This window comes from Hyla sarda, chromosome 7 (genome assembly GCF_029499605.1).
Source record: "Hyla sarda isolate aHylSar1 chromosome 7, aHylSar1.hap1, whole genome shotgun sequence".
In the NCBI taxonomy this organism is placed as follows: Eukaryota; Metazoa; Chordata; class Amphibia; order Anura; family Hylidae; genus Hyla; species Hyla sarda.
In genome coordinates this window covers 207,406,059-207,427,125 of record NC_079195.1, presented here as the reverse complement: position 1 = coordinate 207,427,125, position 21,067 = coordinate 207,406,059, and the positions used below count along the sequence as shown (strand labels likewise).

At 44.2% G+C, this 21,067-nt stretch overlaps 1 protein-coding gene across 1 annotated transcript in view; it reads right to left on the bottom strand.

Moving 5' to 3' along the window:
- TRABD2B (TraB domain containing 2B) overlaps positions 1-21,067 on the bottom strand; it is a 284,981-nt gene that overhangs the window by 166,430 nt on the left and 97,484 nt on the right. The window contains exon 3 of the mRNA XM_056532416.1: positions 16,037-16,183. Within this exon, the coding sequence (XP_056388391.1) occupies positions 16,037-16,183 (147 nt within the window). The remainder of the gene's footprint in view (positions 1-16,036; positions 16,184-21,067) is intronic.

Below are 21,067 nucleotides of genomic sequence, written 5' to 3'. Positions count from 1 at the left end.
TCCAAAAATATATATATATTTTTACTTTATTTAATATGAAATTGAGTTTACAGTTGAAAAATGGACAAAACTGATAAGAAACAGCTATATGAGTTTTTCTCATCAAGAGAACTTCTGCCTATAGGCCCCCTGGATGTCATAAAGGGGATCTCTTACCCAGAACCCCATCTATGGGGAAGGAAAGAGTGGCTTCTGTTTAGGAGGACTTGAGCCACCTATGCATTACATGGATACATTTGAGTGGCTGCCATGTAAATATGGCATTTGCCCTGCAAGGCTGCAATTTGTCGAGTAGCCAGGAGTTGGATTTGCCATAAAGGTTAATTTAGAAACAATGGGGGAGATTTATCAAAACCTGTCCAGAGGAAAAGTTGCCCATAGCAACCAATCAGATCGCTTCTTTCATTTTTAACAAGGCCTCTGCAAAATGAAAGAAGCGATCTGATTGGTTGCTATGGGCAACTTGGCAATTTTTCTCTGCACAGTTTTTGATAAATCTCCCCCAATGTCTTTGTTGAGTCAATCACTTTAAAGGGTACTTCAGTACTTTAAAATCTATCCTCCATCTGCAGGACACACACTAAGACACGTTGAGACCCCCCCACACACACTTTAGAACAGGCCCTGTCTTTCCCTGCGCATGGAGCCCTGTGTTGTCACATTCTCCATGCACTATGGGATGCACTGGAGATACCCAAGTCTATGGGAGCACTGGAGATACCCAAGCACTGTACTCGTGTATCTCAGTATATTCACAGAAAGGTTCACCGTTTTCTAAACCCACCTATTGGTAAAAATAGAGGTTACAAATCCATGTTCACCAGGTCCATAAGGTTTTGGAAGTTACCAAAACAACCACTGCTACCTCTTCATAAAGCTTCCTCTTGGTTGAATGGCTGTCTCACCAAGGGGGTGGCACAATGGGGAACCCCTTTTCCAAATAAATGTGAGCCCTGGAGGCAGTACCCCTTAACTATCAGGGATTTTAGCAAAAAGTGTTTTGAGTGATGATTGAATCTCCCAGAATAAGATTCACTCAAATTGGCTGTTGGGTTTGGTTCGGATTTGACTGTACGCATTTACTGGGTCTGGTCCGGCAAATGTGCTACTGAGTACGAGTGGTAGATACATAGAGCATTGCTGTAGGCAGCCATATGCATTTGCTGTTTGTCCAGCCAAGTAAATGTTCATTAAGCAGTGAGGTAGACAATGTATGCCTACTAATCCAGAGTACAGGAGCAAGAACTCCAGACATTGACAGGAGTCCCTGATTCGACTGAAAATATATGGGGAAAAATATAATTTTTTTAGAAATTCAGAACCGAATAGTTTAGTTCCAAACCAACTTGGTCCCCTCTAGTTCTTAATACTGTTTAGTGTAAAAAAAATAGGGGGTCCCCCCAAGTCAAGTTCCAAATCTATTTTCTGGAGCAGAAAGCAGGTACAATGAGATTCTCTTCCCCCAGAGGACCATGGACAGACCATTGATTTTTAATGGGAACTGTGGAACGCTTCAGTTCTCCTGTGGTGGTGCTGTAGAGGAAATGGATAAAGCTGATCCCCATCTTTTGGTGACCAATCTATTAAACATAGATACACTGATAGCAAAAAGTGGATAAACCCTCTAAGATGAATTTATTTGTAAACAAGATATTTTGAGGAAGAGGATGAATCTATTACTAATGAGAGACATAAAGAATGAACCTTTGGACAAAAACTGTTTTCATTTCAAATGATTCTGAAATGCCTCTATAACATTCCTCACCATAGAACAAATGGGGCAATCCGTGATACTGCTGTATATAGCAATGCATTTAATAAATTAAACACCCACTGTGCTCCAATTTGTTGTAAAGTGGTTACACATGTGGCACAGATTTTCATCCAGACACGTGGACTGACTTGCCCAAAAATGTATGTATGTTAATCACTAACATGAATGCAGAGGGCACTGTAATTGCTGCTACCACAGTAAAGGGGGGTTACAGTGCTGGTTAAGAGGCCGTTGCTGCTTCTCAAAACAGGTGTTGTCCCCAGTAAGTCTCCAAATTGGTCTATGATACAGCATCTATTAAATTCTATTGAGTGCCTATGTTCCTGTGATATGGACCTATACGTACTCTGCACACCGTCATATATATATATATATATATATATATATATATATATATATATATATATATATGTGGCTGGGGGATGAAGTTCAGCTCAGTTTGGTGGACGACTGTTTATCATCGCCCTCACAGAAGGTTTGGGACTGACTACAACCTGTGATTACCTTGGAAAACTACTGTAACTTCAAAATCTAACACAATACTGGCCCTTGAGCAACGAACATGTGGATGTTATGGTGGGAAAAGTGTAAACTTTTTTGAAGTCACAAGGAGCACTAAAGGATCCATAGACTTTATAGAGAACAAAGGCACCAGGTAATGGAACTTGTACCAATCCTAAACAAATAACCCATATTATCATATGAGTTAGGTACAGTGAAAGGCTTGGATCACACAGTGACCTTTAAATGTGTACGTCAAGAAGAGTCCCCGACTTATACGTTCTGGATGTAGCTATGATGGATGCCACTTAGTTGCTTCCATCATACACAGGGTTCCGTGTTAGAAGAGGTACACCATCCAGCTATTCCATCCAGCAATCCCCGATTTATATGTCCTGAACAAAGGCCAAAATCATACACCTTTGGTCTCCCTTGGGTAAATGGGGCTCTATGGATCTGTTTAATGCATATACCTGGACTATCCCAGGGCTTGTGTTAAACAGAAGCAGCTGGATTACTAGCTGGATTACTACTAAACACAGTGTGAACCGAGTCATACCTCTCCAAAAGACAACTTGTTATCCAGACCAAATTTTTGAGGATGACAGATTTTCATAAATGGTTGTCCTATTTTATAGATTAGATTGTAAATGAGCACCATGGATTCAAAAACACCTGATCCCTATATGCCAACAGTACTGACAGAACAATTCAAAAACTAAATGAAAAAGTGATGGGATTTAAGGAAAACTCCCACGTAAGTGAACACTTTGGTAGTGTTCCTGAGTTTTTCAGGGGTGTTCCTGGGATATCTCAGGGGCTTAAAAGTAGAGAAATAATTTCTAATTTTGACACTTTCAGTTTAAGGTCTCCTGTATAGCTCAGACTTGATTCTTCTTCGAACATAGTATCAGGGGTCTAGATATAAGGGGTGCCAAGGTAGCAGTTGCACCCAGTGACTAGTGCCTGTGGAGGCTCAAAGGCCCATTGTCACAAAGGCGGACACCAATAATATAAGTGTCACATGGTAAGCACAAGACCAGGACTTTAAAGGGGTACTCCATTGGCCAGCGTTCGGTGTTCAGTGTTTCGGGGGGGGGGGGGGGGGGTGGCCACACCTCTTGTGATGTCATAGCCACGCCCCCTCTATGCAAGTCTATGGGAGGGGGCATCACACCCCCTCCCATAGACTTGCATTGAGAGGGCGTGACCGACCCTGGCAGGGCGAAAACAGCGTTCGGAACATTTAGTTCCAAACGCTGGCCAGTGGAGTACCCCTTTAAGGCTACACCTATACATAGTATGACTGCCATTTTGACTTTCTTAAACTTGACAGAGCTGCCATTCTTGCTTAACCCTTGCCCCCGGCCCTGCATTATTTTGCTACAAAAGGACAGAAGACTAAACATGATGATGACAAGATGATCTTTCTTCCTTACAAGGCTATCATCTATCTTTAATAAATGGACTGGGACCGTCTTGTTCTATCTCTATATCACTATAGGGTCTCTACCATCTGATTCTCATTTCGTCTTTCATTTACTGAGGATCATGGTATTGTTTCAGCCGGGCCCAGAACATCTGCTTCTCAGATTCCAGATTTCTGCTTTCACTTGAAGTTCTCTTAAAAGCCGGATAGCTTCTTAGACGCACTGTGACACTTTTATCACCGGAGATTACAACATATTTGACATGAGATTCCACCATCATTAGTGTATTCCATTTTTTTTTTTTTTTACTTTTTGTAGTCATAATTCATAAAAAAATACTTTTGTGATGAAATCTACTGCCATAATTCAGCTCAACAAATATTCCTTTATAATTTTATCTTCAATACAAAAATGTTCCTAAAATTAACAAAGAAATTGTTTTTGTTTTCAGTAGGGGTATACACTTTGGACAATCCTCCTCCCATGTTCTTTAACAGCATATGGAGTTCATAAGGAAAGGGGTTCACCTATCATATCCCCTTCCTAGTCAGTGTTTTTTTTTATGTTTTTCAGTTTTCTCCCCTTATGTAGGGGCCCACTGTAGTTTTCCCCCTGTAGGTAGGATCCCCTTTAAGGTAGCTTTCCCTGTATGTAGGTAGCTTTTCCCAAGAAAGTAGGAACCCTTGTAGGTAGTTTGCCCCCTGTATGTAGGACCCCACTGTAGGTAGCTTTCTCCTGTAGTTAGCTTGCCCACCATAGATAGGACCTCCCCAAGGAGAAAAAAAAAAAAACCACATACTCCAGCCACTAGGGGCTTCTCTACCACGCACAATTACGTCATCATGCACATCCCAGAAGAAGTGGCGTGCCCAACCTCTAGTGGCCACAGGCAGCGTCACTAGAGGCCGGAAGCTCCTGGAGACCTCACAGCTAGGACCACCACCACAGGGGCCCTAGAATGTCGAGTAACTATTCCCTGTTCGTTCTTGTCATCAGCTGGGGTCTGAACTATCAGACCCTGACTGAAAAGACTTTTCACATGTCCCTAGGACATGTCAAAAGGCTTTTTTGATTGACAAGTATACTTTAGGAGATTGGGGCAGTTTTACTAATCATGTGTAATACTTACAACAGCTTAACATCTAGTATAGAAAACTCTTTTTACATTTCCATTAAATAGAAAAAGTGAAAAAGAGCTCTAAAAAGTGTTTCATTCTTCTTTTCTCCTCCCTTGGGAGCAAACTTTGAACTTTTTTACGATTCTTTTTAGCTTAAACACCCTCTAAGTAATGTCATTGTAGTCACTGATACTGGAGAAGACCCCATTTATGACCACTATTCAAGGTAAAACCTTATAGGAACAGTATAGAAAATTTTGATTTCCATGACTTTAAGGAGAATAATAGTTCCTCTTCTGAGAAAGTTACTTCCTAAACCTGCCCTAGTCTCACCCACACAGGGTCAAAAAAAAAACTTCTGTTCTCCAGACATAGATGGTGATATTTTCCCACTCGTCTAGAAGGCAAGGCAGAATAGAGAATCCATTACAATCTTTAGCTACATGAGTCAACAAATATGTATGACAGGAGGTCACTCCAGACTGTCCGTTAACAACACAGGCTGTCCATTTATCACGATGTCAGTTTTTAGCTTTAGGCTACCGTACTGCTATCCACAGGTCACCGGCCAGAGACAGGAAGTTAATGGAATGAATATGACAAGAACCATGGAAGTGTTTTTCCAAATGTTCCTGCCAGTTCAAGTTATCTGTGAAGCTAAACATAGATGATTGTTGGGTTTCTCATGGCTTATCAATACTACTTAAAGGGGATCTCCATTAGAATAGTCCTATAGACTCTAAATTGAATATTTTTTTTGTTTAGTTCATCAGTCTAGTGAATAGCCAGTATTTGCTCATTTCTTACTCCTTCTCCTCCTGCTTTTTAAAACTCACCATGAAGAAAACAAAGCTTTTTCTTTTTCCCTATCTCTCTTCACCCTCCCACCCAAAATGTCAATTATAATCAATAGCTCCACTCTTTTACCAGTCCCACAAATCCACTGCCTTGGGGGTCACCTTTGATTCTGCTTTGTATTTTAAACTGCATATTCAGGCCCTTGCCACATACTGCTGCCTCCACCTTTATAACATTTCTCAAATCTGATCCTTTCTCAACTTTGACTCCATTAAACTACTGGTACGTGTTCTTATCATCTCCTGCTTGGACTACTGCCACATCCTTCTCTGTGGTCATCAAACACTCTTGCTCCTCTGCAATCCATCCTTAACTTTGCTGCCCAACTAATCCATCATTCCTCTCGCTTCTACCCTCTGACAACCCCTTCACTGGCTATCCATTGCCCCAAAAATTCAGTTTAAAGAGTTCACCATGACATGCAAGGCCATCCACAACCTGTCCCTTCCATACATCTCTGACCTGATAATAATTCTTTATTTATATAGCATACACAGATTTCACATCTCTGTACACCAAATGTGGTTTCCTGTACCCATTGGGGCTCACAATTTAAGTGCACCTATCACTATTTTTTGAAGCACAGGAGGAAACCCACACAAACAGTGGGAGAACATACAAACTCATTGCAGATATTCTTCTTGGTGGGATTTGAACCCAGGAACCTAGCACTACAAGACAACAGTGTTAACCACTAAGCTACCCCTCACCTAATCTCAGACACTCTCCACCTGTGCTCTCCTCTTGTCCGCACCTCACACAACTGTCTCCAAGACTTCTCCAGTGCTTCCCCTATAAAATGGATTCCCCTACCCCAACACATCCGGCTGTTAGGAAAGCAACTGGATGGGTGAAAAAAAATTGACGTTTGACCTAATTCTGGAATTTTAGAGCGCTGCTTCTTCCTTGAATTGTATCATGGTGCAAGGACCTGAGGTCTGGTCCTGGAGCTGAGCCCCCCACTGGATCATGAATCGGACTTGCGGAATAAAAGTCCCAGCATTGTACCTGTCCATTTTAGATTTTTTGTATCAATTAAAGGGGTACTCCGGTGGAAAACATTTATTTATTTTAATTTTTTTCAAATCAACTGGTGCCAGTAGGTCAAACAGATTTGTAAATTACTTCTATTTAAAAATTGTAATCCTTTCAGTACTTATCAGCTGCTGTATGCTCCAGAGGAAGTTGTGTAGTTCTTTCCAGTCTGAGCACAGTACTCTCTGCTGACACTCTTTTTATTATAAATATATAAAACTTAACAAAACAGAAAAGCAAGCTTAACTACCAATAACAAAACACAAGACAACAAAACCTGCCTAACTGGCCAGCCCAACTTAACTAAACTAACAAAACACATAACATTATACCTACATATAAATTATCAAAAATACTATCACACACACACACACATACCCACGCATTCTTTACATAAACATAAAAATAGCTTTACTTAGCTTTAACTAAAAACAACCAGACTTGGTAAAAACTCAACCGCACATTACATTCACAACTAACACACCCCAGAGGTTTGCGATGTTAGCTTTCAAGAAGGTGTTTATTAAGAGCACCACAGGGTTTACCATAGATAAACCCCCTAGTCTCCTCGTGCGGTACGTAACCTCCCTCTTGACTAGGTTCATCCTGTTCCCCCATTACAGTTGGAAAAACAGGCTGTAGATCCTAGTGTAGTAAGCCTCTGACAAGATACATATGCTGCCCAGATAGATAAACAAGGGGAGCAGGTACGATTTGATCAGGTGTACTCTTTTCCTGAGGGTCATAGACCAACCCTTCCACTGGTCCACCCTCTGAGTGGCATCCCGGAGCTTACCATCCCAGTTTTTGGTGGGATAATCATCCTGGCCGAAAGTGATGCCCAAAACTTTTGCTGACTCTTGGGGCCCTGGAAGGGTGTCCGGGAGATCAAACGGGGGATCTCCCCCTCCAAGCCAGAGACTCTCACACTTATCCCGGTTCATCTTAGACCCGGATGCCTCCGAGTAGCGGTCCACTTCCAACATCACCACATCGACCTCCTCTTTCGAGGACACGAAGAGGGTGACATCATCAGCGTACGCCACCTCTCTCTGGGCGACATCCAGCTCCGCCAGACTCATCCCGACTCCCGCCAACGGCCCACAATCTACCCTCCGGACGAAGGGATTGATCGCAAACACGAATAAAAGCGGACTCAAAGGACAACCCTGACAGACTCTGGACCCCACCTCAAAAGAGCGGCCAGACCACCCGTTCACCAGAGGGAAACTCTCTGCCCCTGCATACAAGATCTTAAGCCAATTAACAAAAGTACTTGGTAAGCCATATCTCAGGAGGACGGACCAGAGGTACTCGTGGTTCACCCGATCAAACGTTTTGGCCTGATCCAGGGACAGCAAGTACCCCTTCCAGAAACCCGCACTACTCCGCTCCACTGCCTCCCTGACACTGAGGACAGCACTTAAGGTGCTTTGGCCTGGAACAGTGCAGTGCTGGGCCCCCGAAAGGAGCCGGGGTGCAAACTTCACCAACCGATTAAACAGTATCTTGGCCAGAAGCTTCCTGTCCGTATTGAGAAGAGCTATGGGCCTCCAATTCTCAATATGGCTGGGATCTTTACCCATTGACAGGAGAATCAGGGCGGACCTCCTCATTGACTTCGGCAGAGTGCCCGAGGAGAGACACTCATTGAATACCTCAGTCAAGAGGGGAGCTAAAGACTCCTTAAAGGTCCTGTACCACTCGGATGTTAAGCCATCCGGACCTGGCGACTTCTTTGGGGCAAGCTCCCCGATCGCCAGTCTCACTTCCTCTTCCCTGATTTTTTCTGCCAAAACATCAAGAGAGGGGTCTACCCCTGGCTCAGGAATGGTTTCAGCCAGGAAAACCGACATCCTGTCTCGATCTAGATCCTTCCTTCCCAAGAGATGCGAGTAGAAGGATCTGATGACCTCCAAGATCCCTGATCTGGACTGATTCAGAGATCCTGTACTATCAATCAGTCCTGAAATGACTTTACTACTCACTGACATCTTACAGTTTCTGTAAGGGTCAGGCGAGCGGTACTTCCCGAAATCCCTCTCAAAAACCAAATATGCGTGCCTATCGTTCTGACACCTCATCAGCAAGGATTTCACATATCCTCTCGGCTACCTCCAGTCGAGACAAGAAGCTCGAGTTTCCTCCTCAGACCCTGATACAAGCGATACCTGTTCAGGGACCTGAGGCTCGAGAGCTGGCGGAAGAACCCCGCAACTCGCTTCTTTAATATCTTCCACCACTCCAGCTTATTACTACAAAGATCCAGTAAAGGTACCTGACTCTGAAGAAAATTCTCAAAGGACTGTCTTACCTCAGCTTCCTCCAGGAGGGACGAATTCAGCTTCATATAACCTTTACCCATCCGGGGGGTCTCTGAAACATTCAGAGAAAACAAAATCATACAGTGATCGGAGAACTCCACCTCAACCACGGACACTGCGAAAGAGACGGCTTCCTCCTTTAAATAAAACCTTTCTATTCTAGACCTGCGGCTACCTTAATGATAGGTGAAACCTGCGTGGCCCGAGGGGCTCCAGATGTGGGCATCCTCTAGGCGAGCTTCTCTAGTTATGCTAATCAGTGCCACACTATCGCAAGTCAGTGGACCATTGGAGCCTCTCCTGTATTGGGACCTCGTGACATTATTGAAGTCCCCTCCAAAGATCACCTGCCGACTCGTAAAATGAAAGGGCTTAATCCTCATAAAGAGATCTTTACGTCCCCGCTTAGTTTGCGGGGCGTAGATGTTAATGAGCCGGAGCTCTTGTCCCTTCATGAAGACATCAATGATCAGGCACCTCCCCATTTCTAGCCAATAACCCGTCTGCATTCAACAGGAGCGGAAAAAAGGACTGCTACCCCACTATACGGCTCAGCCGCAAGAGACCAGTGGGAGGGACTGCGCCTCCACTCTCTCCTGGCTTTTACCAGAGAGGCTAGATCTGACAACCTGGTCTCTTGTAAAAAGAAAATGTCGGCTTCAACACGGCCGAGAAAATCAAAGGCTGCAAATCTAGCCGCATCCGACTTTATGCTGGCACAGTTAATAGATGCCAGCGTCAGCGGGGTGAGTGCCGCCATCCTGCGTGATTGAGTTAGATGGCCTCACCCCTTAAACCTTCTTCCTCTCCTTCCCTCCACCCCCATCTGAATCAGAGGAAGACCCTTTACTTCTTTTTCAACTCTGGGACATATCCATCCCAGGATCTTTACCTCCGGCACCTGATGTTACCTCTCCCCCTGAGGAAACTACTCCAGAGGAAGGAGGCTCGGCATCTCCTGGAGGCCACACCGCTTCCTGACCCTCGAGAGAAGGAGGGGAGATAGTATCCCCGAGGGCCTCATATCGATTCGAAAGGACGATCAGAGGGTCAGAGACTGAGTGGTTCCTTCTATGGTCTGAGGCTACGACTGAAGAGGAGGACGGTGCCACCTTACTCTTACACTTCTTCCTCCTCTTCTTTTTCTGGCCACCATTTACTGTCTGCCCATCCTCCTCCTCCTCCTCATCCACAGTTTCGAATTCAGAGGTATGACTGGAGGAAGGAGCATCTTGACCTTCTTCCCTACGCAGTCTCCCTATCTCCTCGTCCAGTTTGGCCTCACCCAAAGCCTCAGAGTTATTCTGACCTCCTTCTGAGCCAGTGTCTGGAGTGGGACCCCGAGCTACCCCTGGCACCTGGGCATTCTCAAGGGCCCTCTCCAACCTGCGCTTCTCCTCTCGCCTCCGCATAGAGGGGGTCTTATGTTTTTCCTTTACTGGCTTTGGTGCCCTCTCCTCCACTGGTCCCCTCCCCCGCCGGGGAAACCATTAGGCTTTCCCCAGACGGGGCGATCACAGCGTTAGAGAACGAGCGCGGACACCGGCTGAACGGGTGACCTAAGTCACCACACAAGTTACACCGAATCTGCCCACAGGTGGCCGCCAGGTGACCCAGCCCACAGCAGAGGGCGCATATATGCTGAGTGCAGTTGGCAGTAAAGTGGTTTGGGTCACCACACCTGTGACACAGCTTCGGCTGCCCCTGGTAGAAGATCTGAATCCTGTCGTGTCCCAGGAAGGCGGCCGAAGGAATGTGGGTGACCACGTTCCTTGAACGCCTGAGACGGACGGAAAACATCCAGGCCCCAGACCATATATTGTGCTCATCAAAGTTCTTCCGGGGTATGTCCGTCACCTCCCCGTACCTGCCCAGCCAGGTCATAATGTCATAACAAGAAAGTGACTCGTTACGGGTCAAAACAGTCACTTTCTTTACCATACTCTAGCGAGATACCGCTCTTACAGCGAAATCTCGCCATCCGGGCTCGTTTTTCACCAGCTCATAATTAGACCAGAAGAGATCTAGTCCCTCCGGCCTAACAAAGCTGACGTCAAACTCAGAGGAGCCGAAAGGGTGGATCAGGGCAAAGATGTCCCTAGCCCTGAAACCCATCTGGAAGAGAAGCTCCACCACCTTGCCCCTTTGGGGGCACGCATCTTCGCCTTTCCAGACCAGACGGGCCACATTCCTGCGATCTACCTCCTGCCCGGGTGTCTGGAGGGACCATACGGTCTCCCCATTTTTCTGTCGGAATGCTCCCAGACCATGTCTCTCCACCCAGAAAGATAGGTCCATCTCCTTTCTCCTCTCTTTAGTGCCTCCAGGAGGCGCCATTGCAACTGACCGTCACCAGATCCAGGAGGTAAAGATCCCACTGAACCCCCAGCCGCCACGCTGGCATAACTCCTGGCGACCGAGGGGGCAGCCAGACCAGATCCTGTCCCTACGGCCCCACCTAAACCACCTGCACTGCCACAAATGTCACTATTATCCACACCACTACTACTCCTCTCATTCACTCCACTATCACTCCTCCCATCTGCACCACTCCCACTCATTCCACTACCACCCCGCCCATTCACTCCACTACCACTCCTCCCATCTGCACCACCACCACTCCTCCCATTCAATCCACCACTACCACTCACTCCACTACCACTCCTCCCATCTGCACCACTACCACTCCTCCTATTCACTCAATTACCACTCCTCCCATTCACTCCACCATCACTCCCACATACACCCCTCTCATCCACAGCACTACTACTCCCATCATTAACACACCTTGTAATGACACTGCTTTTGGTTTTATTAGCAGTGTTTTTGGGATCGGCCGCTGCTTCAACCTCTACCTCTGGGCTGGCCAGGACGTGCTTTAGCTGGATCTCTGTCGGCGATGCTGATTCCTCCTCCATACGGAATGTCACCACAGACGTCACATCCCGAGGCCGAGGCTGCTCCTCCAAGCGCACCTCTGCCCCTCCACCTGCCACTGACTTGCAGGGACCCCCTTCCCTCCCAGGGGAAATCCCTATAGCATCCAAGCCACACACTGCACCTGGCTGCACAGGCTCAGCAGCGGGTCCCGGTTCCCGAACACTCCCCCCCCCCCTCTCTGATAACAACGCCAGGGACACCCACCATTAACCCATCCTGCTCTTCCCTACCAGCAGGATGCATGACTGTAGCACCCGCGGCCATGTTGGATGCAGCACTGTACCCCCCGTGCTGGTCCCGTTCCACAGCAGAAACGGGATCTGCCAGGGTGGGGGTCCCAGCAGTCTGAACCAACTTTTCAGATGGCCCAGACTGCTGGATAGGGGAGAAAACAAACATGACTTGCTCCTCAGCCTTTTTCTTCTTCCCGTTCTTTTTCTTCTTCTGGCTCTCCTCAGGGCTCAGGTCATGGCACACACATCCCCCTCACTCTCATCACCCTCACTGCCGCCATCTCCCTCACCACCTTCCTCCATCTTCTCCTCTGTATCACACAGGCGTTCTTCCTCCCCCTGGCTATCCTCTTCCTCCTTCACAGGGGTCCGCATGATTTTATAGCGGTCCTCGTTTTTTAATTTTTCTTTAAACATGCCCGCTCCCTCTACAATCAGCATTCAGGCTCTCACCACCTCCTACTCCTCTGCCTTCAGCTCGCACACTCTAGCAGCATACTTAGCCCTCATAGCCTTGGCAGAGTTATCTGTCTGGTAGCGGGAAAACTTCAGATCCTCCCTTAACACTTTCAGCTTCTTTCCCAGCTGCTCATATTCCACCAGCTTTGCCTGCATACGGGATCCAAACGTGGCAAGCGACTCCCTGGGTCCCTTCACCCCCCATTGCTGGGGTTCCGTAACATTAGAAACAGTCCCTGAAGACACAACAGTAATCTTCCTACCATATGCCTTGCGGTTTCCATCGATAGACAGGAGAGTGGGCTCCACATTACTGCGGAGCCTGCTGGATCTTCTGACCCCGTCCTGGGAATCGGCCGTAACTCTCTCACTCCCACCCCCCGCCGGCCTAGTAGGGGAGGTGGAAGACCGTGGGTCCATAGCATGAGGCTCTTCCCAGGAGTCTGCCTGGAAAAACTGCTTCTCTCCTCTCTCTCTGGACAACTCTGGAAGTGAGACACACCCAACAGCTGCTGTGTTCCACAGGAAGTGCTCTCTGCTGACACCTCTGTCTGTCTCAGGAACTGTCCAGAGCAGGAGAGGTTTGCTGTGGGGATTTGCTTTAGGCTAAATGATGTTATGACATAAACGATTATATGTTTACATGCATTGCAACATTTTTACAACACATACATTATTAATTAACTTGTCTTTATATGGACAAATATATGTTCATTTGTTCTATATTACATTCCAAAGTCATTGTTGACTTTTGTTTAATTCTTATGAAAAAACCCAATAAAAATTATGTTAAACAGGATTTGCTCCTACTCTGGACAGTTCCTGATACAGACAGAGGTGTCTGTAGAAAACAGAAAAGAACTCTAGAAATAAATACAACTTCCTCTGTAGTATACAGCAGCTGATAAGTACTGGAAGGATTAAGATCTTTAAATTGAAGTAATTTACAAATCTGTATAACTTTCTGGCACCGGTTAATTTGAAAAAAAAATAAAAATGTTTTCCACCGGAGTACCCCTTTAAGGCTAGTGGGGCAGATAGAAGCCACCAAGGACTGTACCATTGACTTGCGGTTCAGGCAGCATGATAGAGATGACAGGTTCCCTTTCAGAATTACACCCTAGGGAGGAAACGTGTATTGTTTAAACCAGTGGTCCTTCGACCTATGGCTTTCCAGCTGCTGGGAGTTGTACTTGTGCAACAGCTAGAAAGCCACTAGTTGGAGACCACTGGTTTAAACCATGGGAACTTGGGACAGCTTGGAAACAATATTCATTTCTACCACTCTAACACTGTATCATTTGTAGCTTAGATGGTGGATTAAGAGCAAAATATGGAGTGGACATCTCCTTTAAGGCTCCTTGACGTTGGGTAATGTGTAGTAAGCCATTGAGTGGCGAATGACTCACAGGGCTTAAGCGTTGAGAGTTTGTTAGTGCAGCGACTTATTCCCTTAATCATTAGACTACCGGGCAATGCACTGGGCTTCCCTTTGAATATAAACTAAGAATCGTTCTTAAGCCTTTCGTTATGATAAGAGGACTTATGTGCAAAGACTTGGGAAGTCCATATAATTGGGCTTTGTTGCTGCACATTCCTTTCAAATCTTTTCAGACAAATCAACAAGCCTGGCGCTCATGAGAGCCAACCGGAGGGACAGAGCTGTAATCCCATTATTTCCCTGGGCAAATGAGAGCCACGTGTGGAGAAACCGTGTTAGAAGGGCACGGAAGGGGGGAAGGTAGAGCAAGTTGTGAGTAGAGGTTATTCGAGTCAGCCCGACGCATGATCAACGCGGTAAAAGGTTCACACGAGGGACTGGTGTAGAGTAAGCAGTTGAGATTATTCAAATGGTTAAATAATTAAATGGTTAATACGAAATCTATTTCCCAGATGAGGAAGGCTGGGTGACAACTAATATGGCCGCTATCACAGGGTGCAGAAGACTGAATGACAAATCTAACTAGAAGAGTTGTAGAGTAGAGTTGTCATTCAGGCATTAGCAAAGACTTAGAGATGTGGCCTCCAAATGGTGGACCCCAAGTTGTTGCAAAACTACAACTCCCGGCATGCCCGGACAGCCGTTGGCTGTCCGGGCATGCCAGGAATTGTAGTTTTGAAACAGCATGAAGTCCCCGGTTTGGAGAACTTGCAAAAACATGTTGCTTGTCAAGTGATTGAGACAAGAGAGGTGACACTTTTTTTTTCTTATTCTGGATATTTCCTTTTAAGAGGTTGGGGGAGATTTATCAACCTGTCCAGAGGAAAAGTTGCTGAGTTGCCCATAGCAACCAATCAGATCGCTTCTTTCATTTTTGAAAAAGCTATGGGCAACTCAGCAACTTTTCCTCTGGACAGGTTTTGTTAAATCTCCCCAGATGTCTTTATGCCTTTATATGCCCACTGAGGACCCCCGCTATAAGTTACTAAGACACCCAAACACATGGGCTAGCTGTTGCCCAAACATTCGCTCAGCAGATGGTTATTTCTCCCGATCCCTCCATACACATGAACGTTTGGCTTGCCCAAGTGATCATGTGATCTGAAGAAAGTAAAGATAGGCACCAAAGGAGTTTTGTTTCTGAGAATGAAATTATCAGGCAGTGGAAATTCAGCATGTCCGAACCTTCTCTCCCCCAGCCAGTCCTGAGGGAATATATTGGCTCAGATGAATTTTTTTTTATATATTGGGGGACCTGTACAGTCTTAAAAGGGTTATCTAGTTTAGTAAAATGTATAAGTTTTAGATTGCGGGGGATCTGACTCCGAGGACTTCCCGCGATCGCCTGCACACCTCTACGGCTTTCCTTGTGCAGCTGTGGACCAAACGCGATCCGGTACTTATCCCTTATCCTTTGTATAGGGGATATATTTTACTAAACTGGACTACTCCTTTATGGCCAATAGGCTCAGTTATGCCGTATGCAGACAATGGAGCCAAGCAGAGCATCATCATCTGAAGTTTATTACTTTCCAGCCAGTTGATCCCACCCATGTGATGACATCATTTTTCCTCTCTTAGGAGCCCGGAGACCCTTAATTAGCTACTGCCTCTATTCTGACCTATGCAAACAATGTAGCCCTGCAATGCACCCCCATCTGAAGTTGATTACTTTTTATTCCACACATCCGGTTGATCTCACCCATATGGTGACATAATTATTCCTCCCCTGGGGGCCCAGAGACACTTCAGTAGCCACTGCCTAATTTTGGAATTGTTCACTGTAGAAGGAATGTTAACCGGAAGTGGCCAACACATGACCGGCTGTACTGATCCCTACTGAAGAGTGTGTTTTATTGACATACCATAAATTTTCCTAGAAGAAAATCATTCTCCGCACATTCAGTCTCCATGGGCACAAACCTGTGAAGAATCGTGGTTGAAGATGACGGTGTTGAGGTCTCCACAGTTATAATGCTTTATGAGATCTTCAGTCGTGTAGGGGGCTTGAAAGCTTCCTGCCCGTAGACTTTCATGTTGCAGCAATGTCTGGTTTAAAGCAAATAAAACCTGGAAATGAACAATAAAACTATGTCAGCATGTCCAAGTTGAACATTTAATCATATTTTGGAATTCTAAGTGGTTAGAGGCTGAGCTTGATATATGGGAATCCTCCATAAGGGTGATCACCAGGGCGGACCTTTGGGGTGTCGGACCTGTGAAGTTGAAAAGGGGCACAACAGCCTCCCTTATGAAAGGTTCTCACAAAAGGCCAACCCCATTATAATCAGTTTAGATCTTAATATATGGTGAATTATATGGCGGAGGAAGCACTGTATAGAATTTTTCTCAAGGAGTAGTGTATCTTCTTGAAGACAGCACTAGCTGGTGTAGGGAGTTTTGTAGACCAGCCAATTCTCCCGGGGAAACAAAAAGGTATGTGCATTTTCTCTAGCCAAGAATTAACATCCAAAATTGTATGAACTAATGTTATATTTACCCACAAACGATATACAAAGACATTAATCACTACAGAATATTGAATTTAGAAATGGCATGGTGTTAAAAGGTAAACAATCCATTTAAGGATTAGCACCCATAAAGGGGAGAAGGTTCCCATCTTTCCGAGTAACATTGGACATTTTTGTCATTAAAAGTTAATGAAAAAGTAATTTCACCCATGACAAGTGATCACTTTTTTTTTTTACAGATTAGAAAATAAAAGTCAATATCTGTCTGGTTTCTATGGGTGAAGTAACTGGTGCTTCTGGCCAAGGTGACAGGACCCCAATAAGCGTTATGGGATGGGAAGTCTTTTGGATGCGCACAGCTGGCCTTCTCTAAAATCAGTCACCAAAATTAAAATCGACAAATGTTTACTCAATGACATTGAAGGGAAAAGAACAAATATGATTTACTCCATAGCGACCATCTATCATCTGTGCAATGTAAGCCGGGGGTCACTTTCTTTGTGTGACTTTATGAAGTTGGCCAAAGACTGAATTGTTTTTGCTGGACTGAAGCCCATAGTAAAGAACATTTTACCCTGAAAAACAATACATATAAGTCCTTATATCTACTACTGTACAATAATGGTGTCAAGTTGTCAACAAATACCTGCACTATTTCAGTTTGCACAGTGGTTGTCATCCACTTTTTGCAGGAGTTTGATAGAGCTATTACTATTGGTATTATAGTTCACAACACACCAGATAAGTCAGCTCACTGTCTCTTTGTCTTATGAATGCCTGGACCACCCGCAAGTGTAGCAAGTTAAATAGCCAAATCAAGAAGAATTTGTACAAAAGGGCACACAAAAAATGTAATGGCCTGACGCATTTTGGGGAGTTTCCCTTTATGAGGAAGGGGTAACCCCCCCCCCCCCAAAAGCCGTCAAGCCATTTAAATCTACAAAAAACGGTATCTTTTACTTGGATCTGAAATAAAATAGTTTTTAGGGGATATTTCTGTAACTGTGGACAATTTATTGATATAATAGGTTTGTAACTAAGTATATATATCAGTTAGGTTATGAAGAAGCTGGGAAATAACTTCTGGGAGCTGCTTGCTCGACTCTTTCACTTACTCCCATAATCTTCACATGGCCACTCATCTACTTAAGTATATAGAAAATGCAGTAGCAAGAAATCCCTAGTGGTGGGATCGGCATCAAGAATGTATTTCTAAAATGGGAGCAAGCTTTTAATGTATGTAAACAATGAGTAACGTTATCACTACATTACAGTATTTATTTTATGCTGATCCTAATATTCCAGAGCTGCATTCACAATTCTACAGGCTACAGAGCTGAAATCTCCCAGAAACCCTTGCTTTTTCAAAATCTTCATAGACCTTATTGTCATGCATTTTTCTACAGACCCATTAAGCACTAATGCATCTTAGGCTTCATTCACATCTGTCAAAGGTTCTTTTAAGAGTCTCTGTCAGATTTTGCCAAATCCCCCCCCTCCCCCCCCACTTAAAGAAAAAAAAGAAAAAAACAAACAAACAAATAAAAAGTTTTTTTTCCCCAGTGAAATGGTGGACACCATGATGGTAACCTGTTAGACCCTATTATGGTCATTGGGGTCCATCAAGCACCAACCAGTGGAATAATACAGGATATAATTTAGGATCAGTACAGGATAAGTAATGTAATGTATGTACACAGTGACTGCACCAGCAGAATAGTGAGTGCAGCTCTGGAGTATAATACAGGATATAACTCAGGATCAGTACAGGATAAGTAATGCAATATATGTACACAGTGACTGCAGCAGCAGAATAGTGAGTACAGCTCTGGAGTATAATACAGGCTATAACTCCGGATCAGTACAGGATAAGTAATGTAATGTATGTACACAGTGACCTCACCAGCAGAATAGTGAGTACGGCTCTGGAGTATAATACAGGATTTAACTCAGGATCAGTACAGGATAAGTAATGTAATGTATGTACACAGTGACCCCCCCCAGAAGAATAGTGAGTACAGCTCTGGAGTATAATACAGGATATAACTCAGGATCAGTACAGGACAAGTAATGTAATGTATGTGCACAGTGACCCCACCAGCAGAATAGTGAGTACGGCTCTGGAGTATAATACAGGATTTAACTCAGGATCAGTACAGGATAAGTAATGTAATGTATGTACACAGTGACCCCCCCAGAAGAATAGTGAGTACAACTCTGGAGTATAATACAGGATATAACTCAGGATCAGTACAGGACAAGTAATGTAATGTATGTGCACAGTGACCCCACCAGCAGAATAGTGAGTACAACTCTGGAGTATAATACAGGATATAACTCAGGATCAGTACAGGATAAGTAATGTAATGTATGTACACGGTAACCCCACCAGCAGAATAGTGAGTACACCTCTGGAGTATAATACAGGATATAATTCAGGATCAGTACAGGATAAGTAATGTAATGTATGTACACAGTGACCTCACCAGCAGAATAGTGAGTACAGCTCTGGAGTATAATAAAGTATATAACGCAAGTTCAGTTCAAGAAAAATAATGCAATGCCTTTGTACATTTTCACATGTACATTTGAAAAGAAAATAGTGCTCCAATCCGAACATACCTAAGGTGTAGGCTGTTTATCTTCATTCATCCTATAACATACTGTACGCACTTCCCAATGGATATTTAATGGCAGGGAATAACATCAACATTGGAAACATCCAAAGAATGTCCACATTTACCGCCTAGTAGGGAACCTGCCATAATATCTCAAAAATATTTGAGCCACCTTCCCCCCCCCCCCCCCCCCAGAGTCCACAAATGTCCTTGCCGAGTGTCGAGCACATGATTGAAGTGTAACTTAAAAGAGTTTTTACTGTTCCTTCTGGAAGACTATGATTGTCGGCCCTACAAATCAACGCTGACCCTTATTCATCTTAAATACATTTCATGTCCCTCAGGAATTCGGGGTATTACTCTCCTCTGCAGCTTCCCATGTCCACAAAATTACTTACATTTCCAACTTTGACACCAGGAAAACACACTATCTCTTTGTTCTTTGGGGGGAAGAAAAAGCTGACACCAGTAGACACACAATTATGGTAAAATGGATGGGAAATTTTTCTGAGGTGCAGAGGTCTATGGAGGATAGAACAAGTGTATTTATTGTAACCAAACTTATGGAAGTCTTTGGGCATGTATGTGTTGGTATAGATCAGTGGTCTCAAACTGTGGCCCTCCAGATGTTGCAAAACTTCAACTCCCAGCATGCCCGGACAGCCGTTGGCTGTCCGGGCATGCTGGGAGTTGAAGTTTTGCAGCATCTGGAGGGCCACAGTTGGAGACTACTGGTATTAGAGATGAGCGAACTTACAGTAAATTCGATTTGTCACAAACTTCTCGGCTCGGCAGTTGATGACTTATCCTGCGTAAATTAGTTCAGCCTTCAGGTGCTCCGGTGGGCTGGAAAAGGTGGATACATTCCTAGGAAAGAGTCTCCTAGGACTGTATCCACCTTTTCCAGCCCATTGGAGCACCTGAAAGCTGAACTAATTTATGCAGGAAAAGTCATAAACTGCCGAGCCGAGAAGTTTGTGACAAATCGAATTTACTGTAAGTTCGCTCATCTCTAACTGGTATAGATAAAGAATGTATTTAAAAAAAAATAATAATAATATTAATTATTATCTAAAAAATATATTTTGTTACCAGTTGCTGCCTGCTGTTCATGTACTTTCCAAAAAGTAATATCTGTAATGTCCCATCTGGAGGACCACAGATTGACACCACTGCTATAGATAAAGAATTGACATAAAAAAAAATTATAATAATTAATTAATCCCTTAAAGGGGTTCTCCCATGGAAAACTTTTTTTTTTTTTTTTTTTTTTTTTAAATCAACTGGTGCCAGAAAGTTAAACAGATTTGTAAATCACTTCTATTAAAAAATCTTAATCCTTCCAGTACTTTTTAGGGGCTGTATACTAAAGAGAAATAATAATAATAAAAAAAGCATTTCCTGTGATGTCCTGACCACAGTGCTCTCTGCTGACCTCTGCTGTCCATTTTAGGAACTGTCCAGAGAAGCATATGTTTGCTATGGGGATTTCCTTCTTCTCTGGGCAGTTCCTAAAATGGACAGCAGAGGTCAGCAGAGAGCACTGTGGTCATGACATCACAGGAAATGCATTTCTTTTTGGATTTCTCTTTAGTATACAGCCCCTAAAAAGTACTGGAAGGATTAAGATTTTTTTAATAGAAGTGATTTACATATCTGTTTAACTTTCTGGCACCAGTTGATTTTAAAAAAAAAAAGTTTTCCACCGGAGTACCCCTTTAAGGACCAAGCCCATTTTGGCCTTAAAGGAGAAGTCCCATGTAGAAAAAGTATTGTGTTTTAAATGCAGAAGCAAAAGTTATATCACTTTGTAAATCACTGACTTCACCCATCTTGTAAGTAAAACCTGTTTTTCTAGCTTCTTT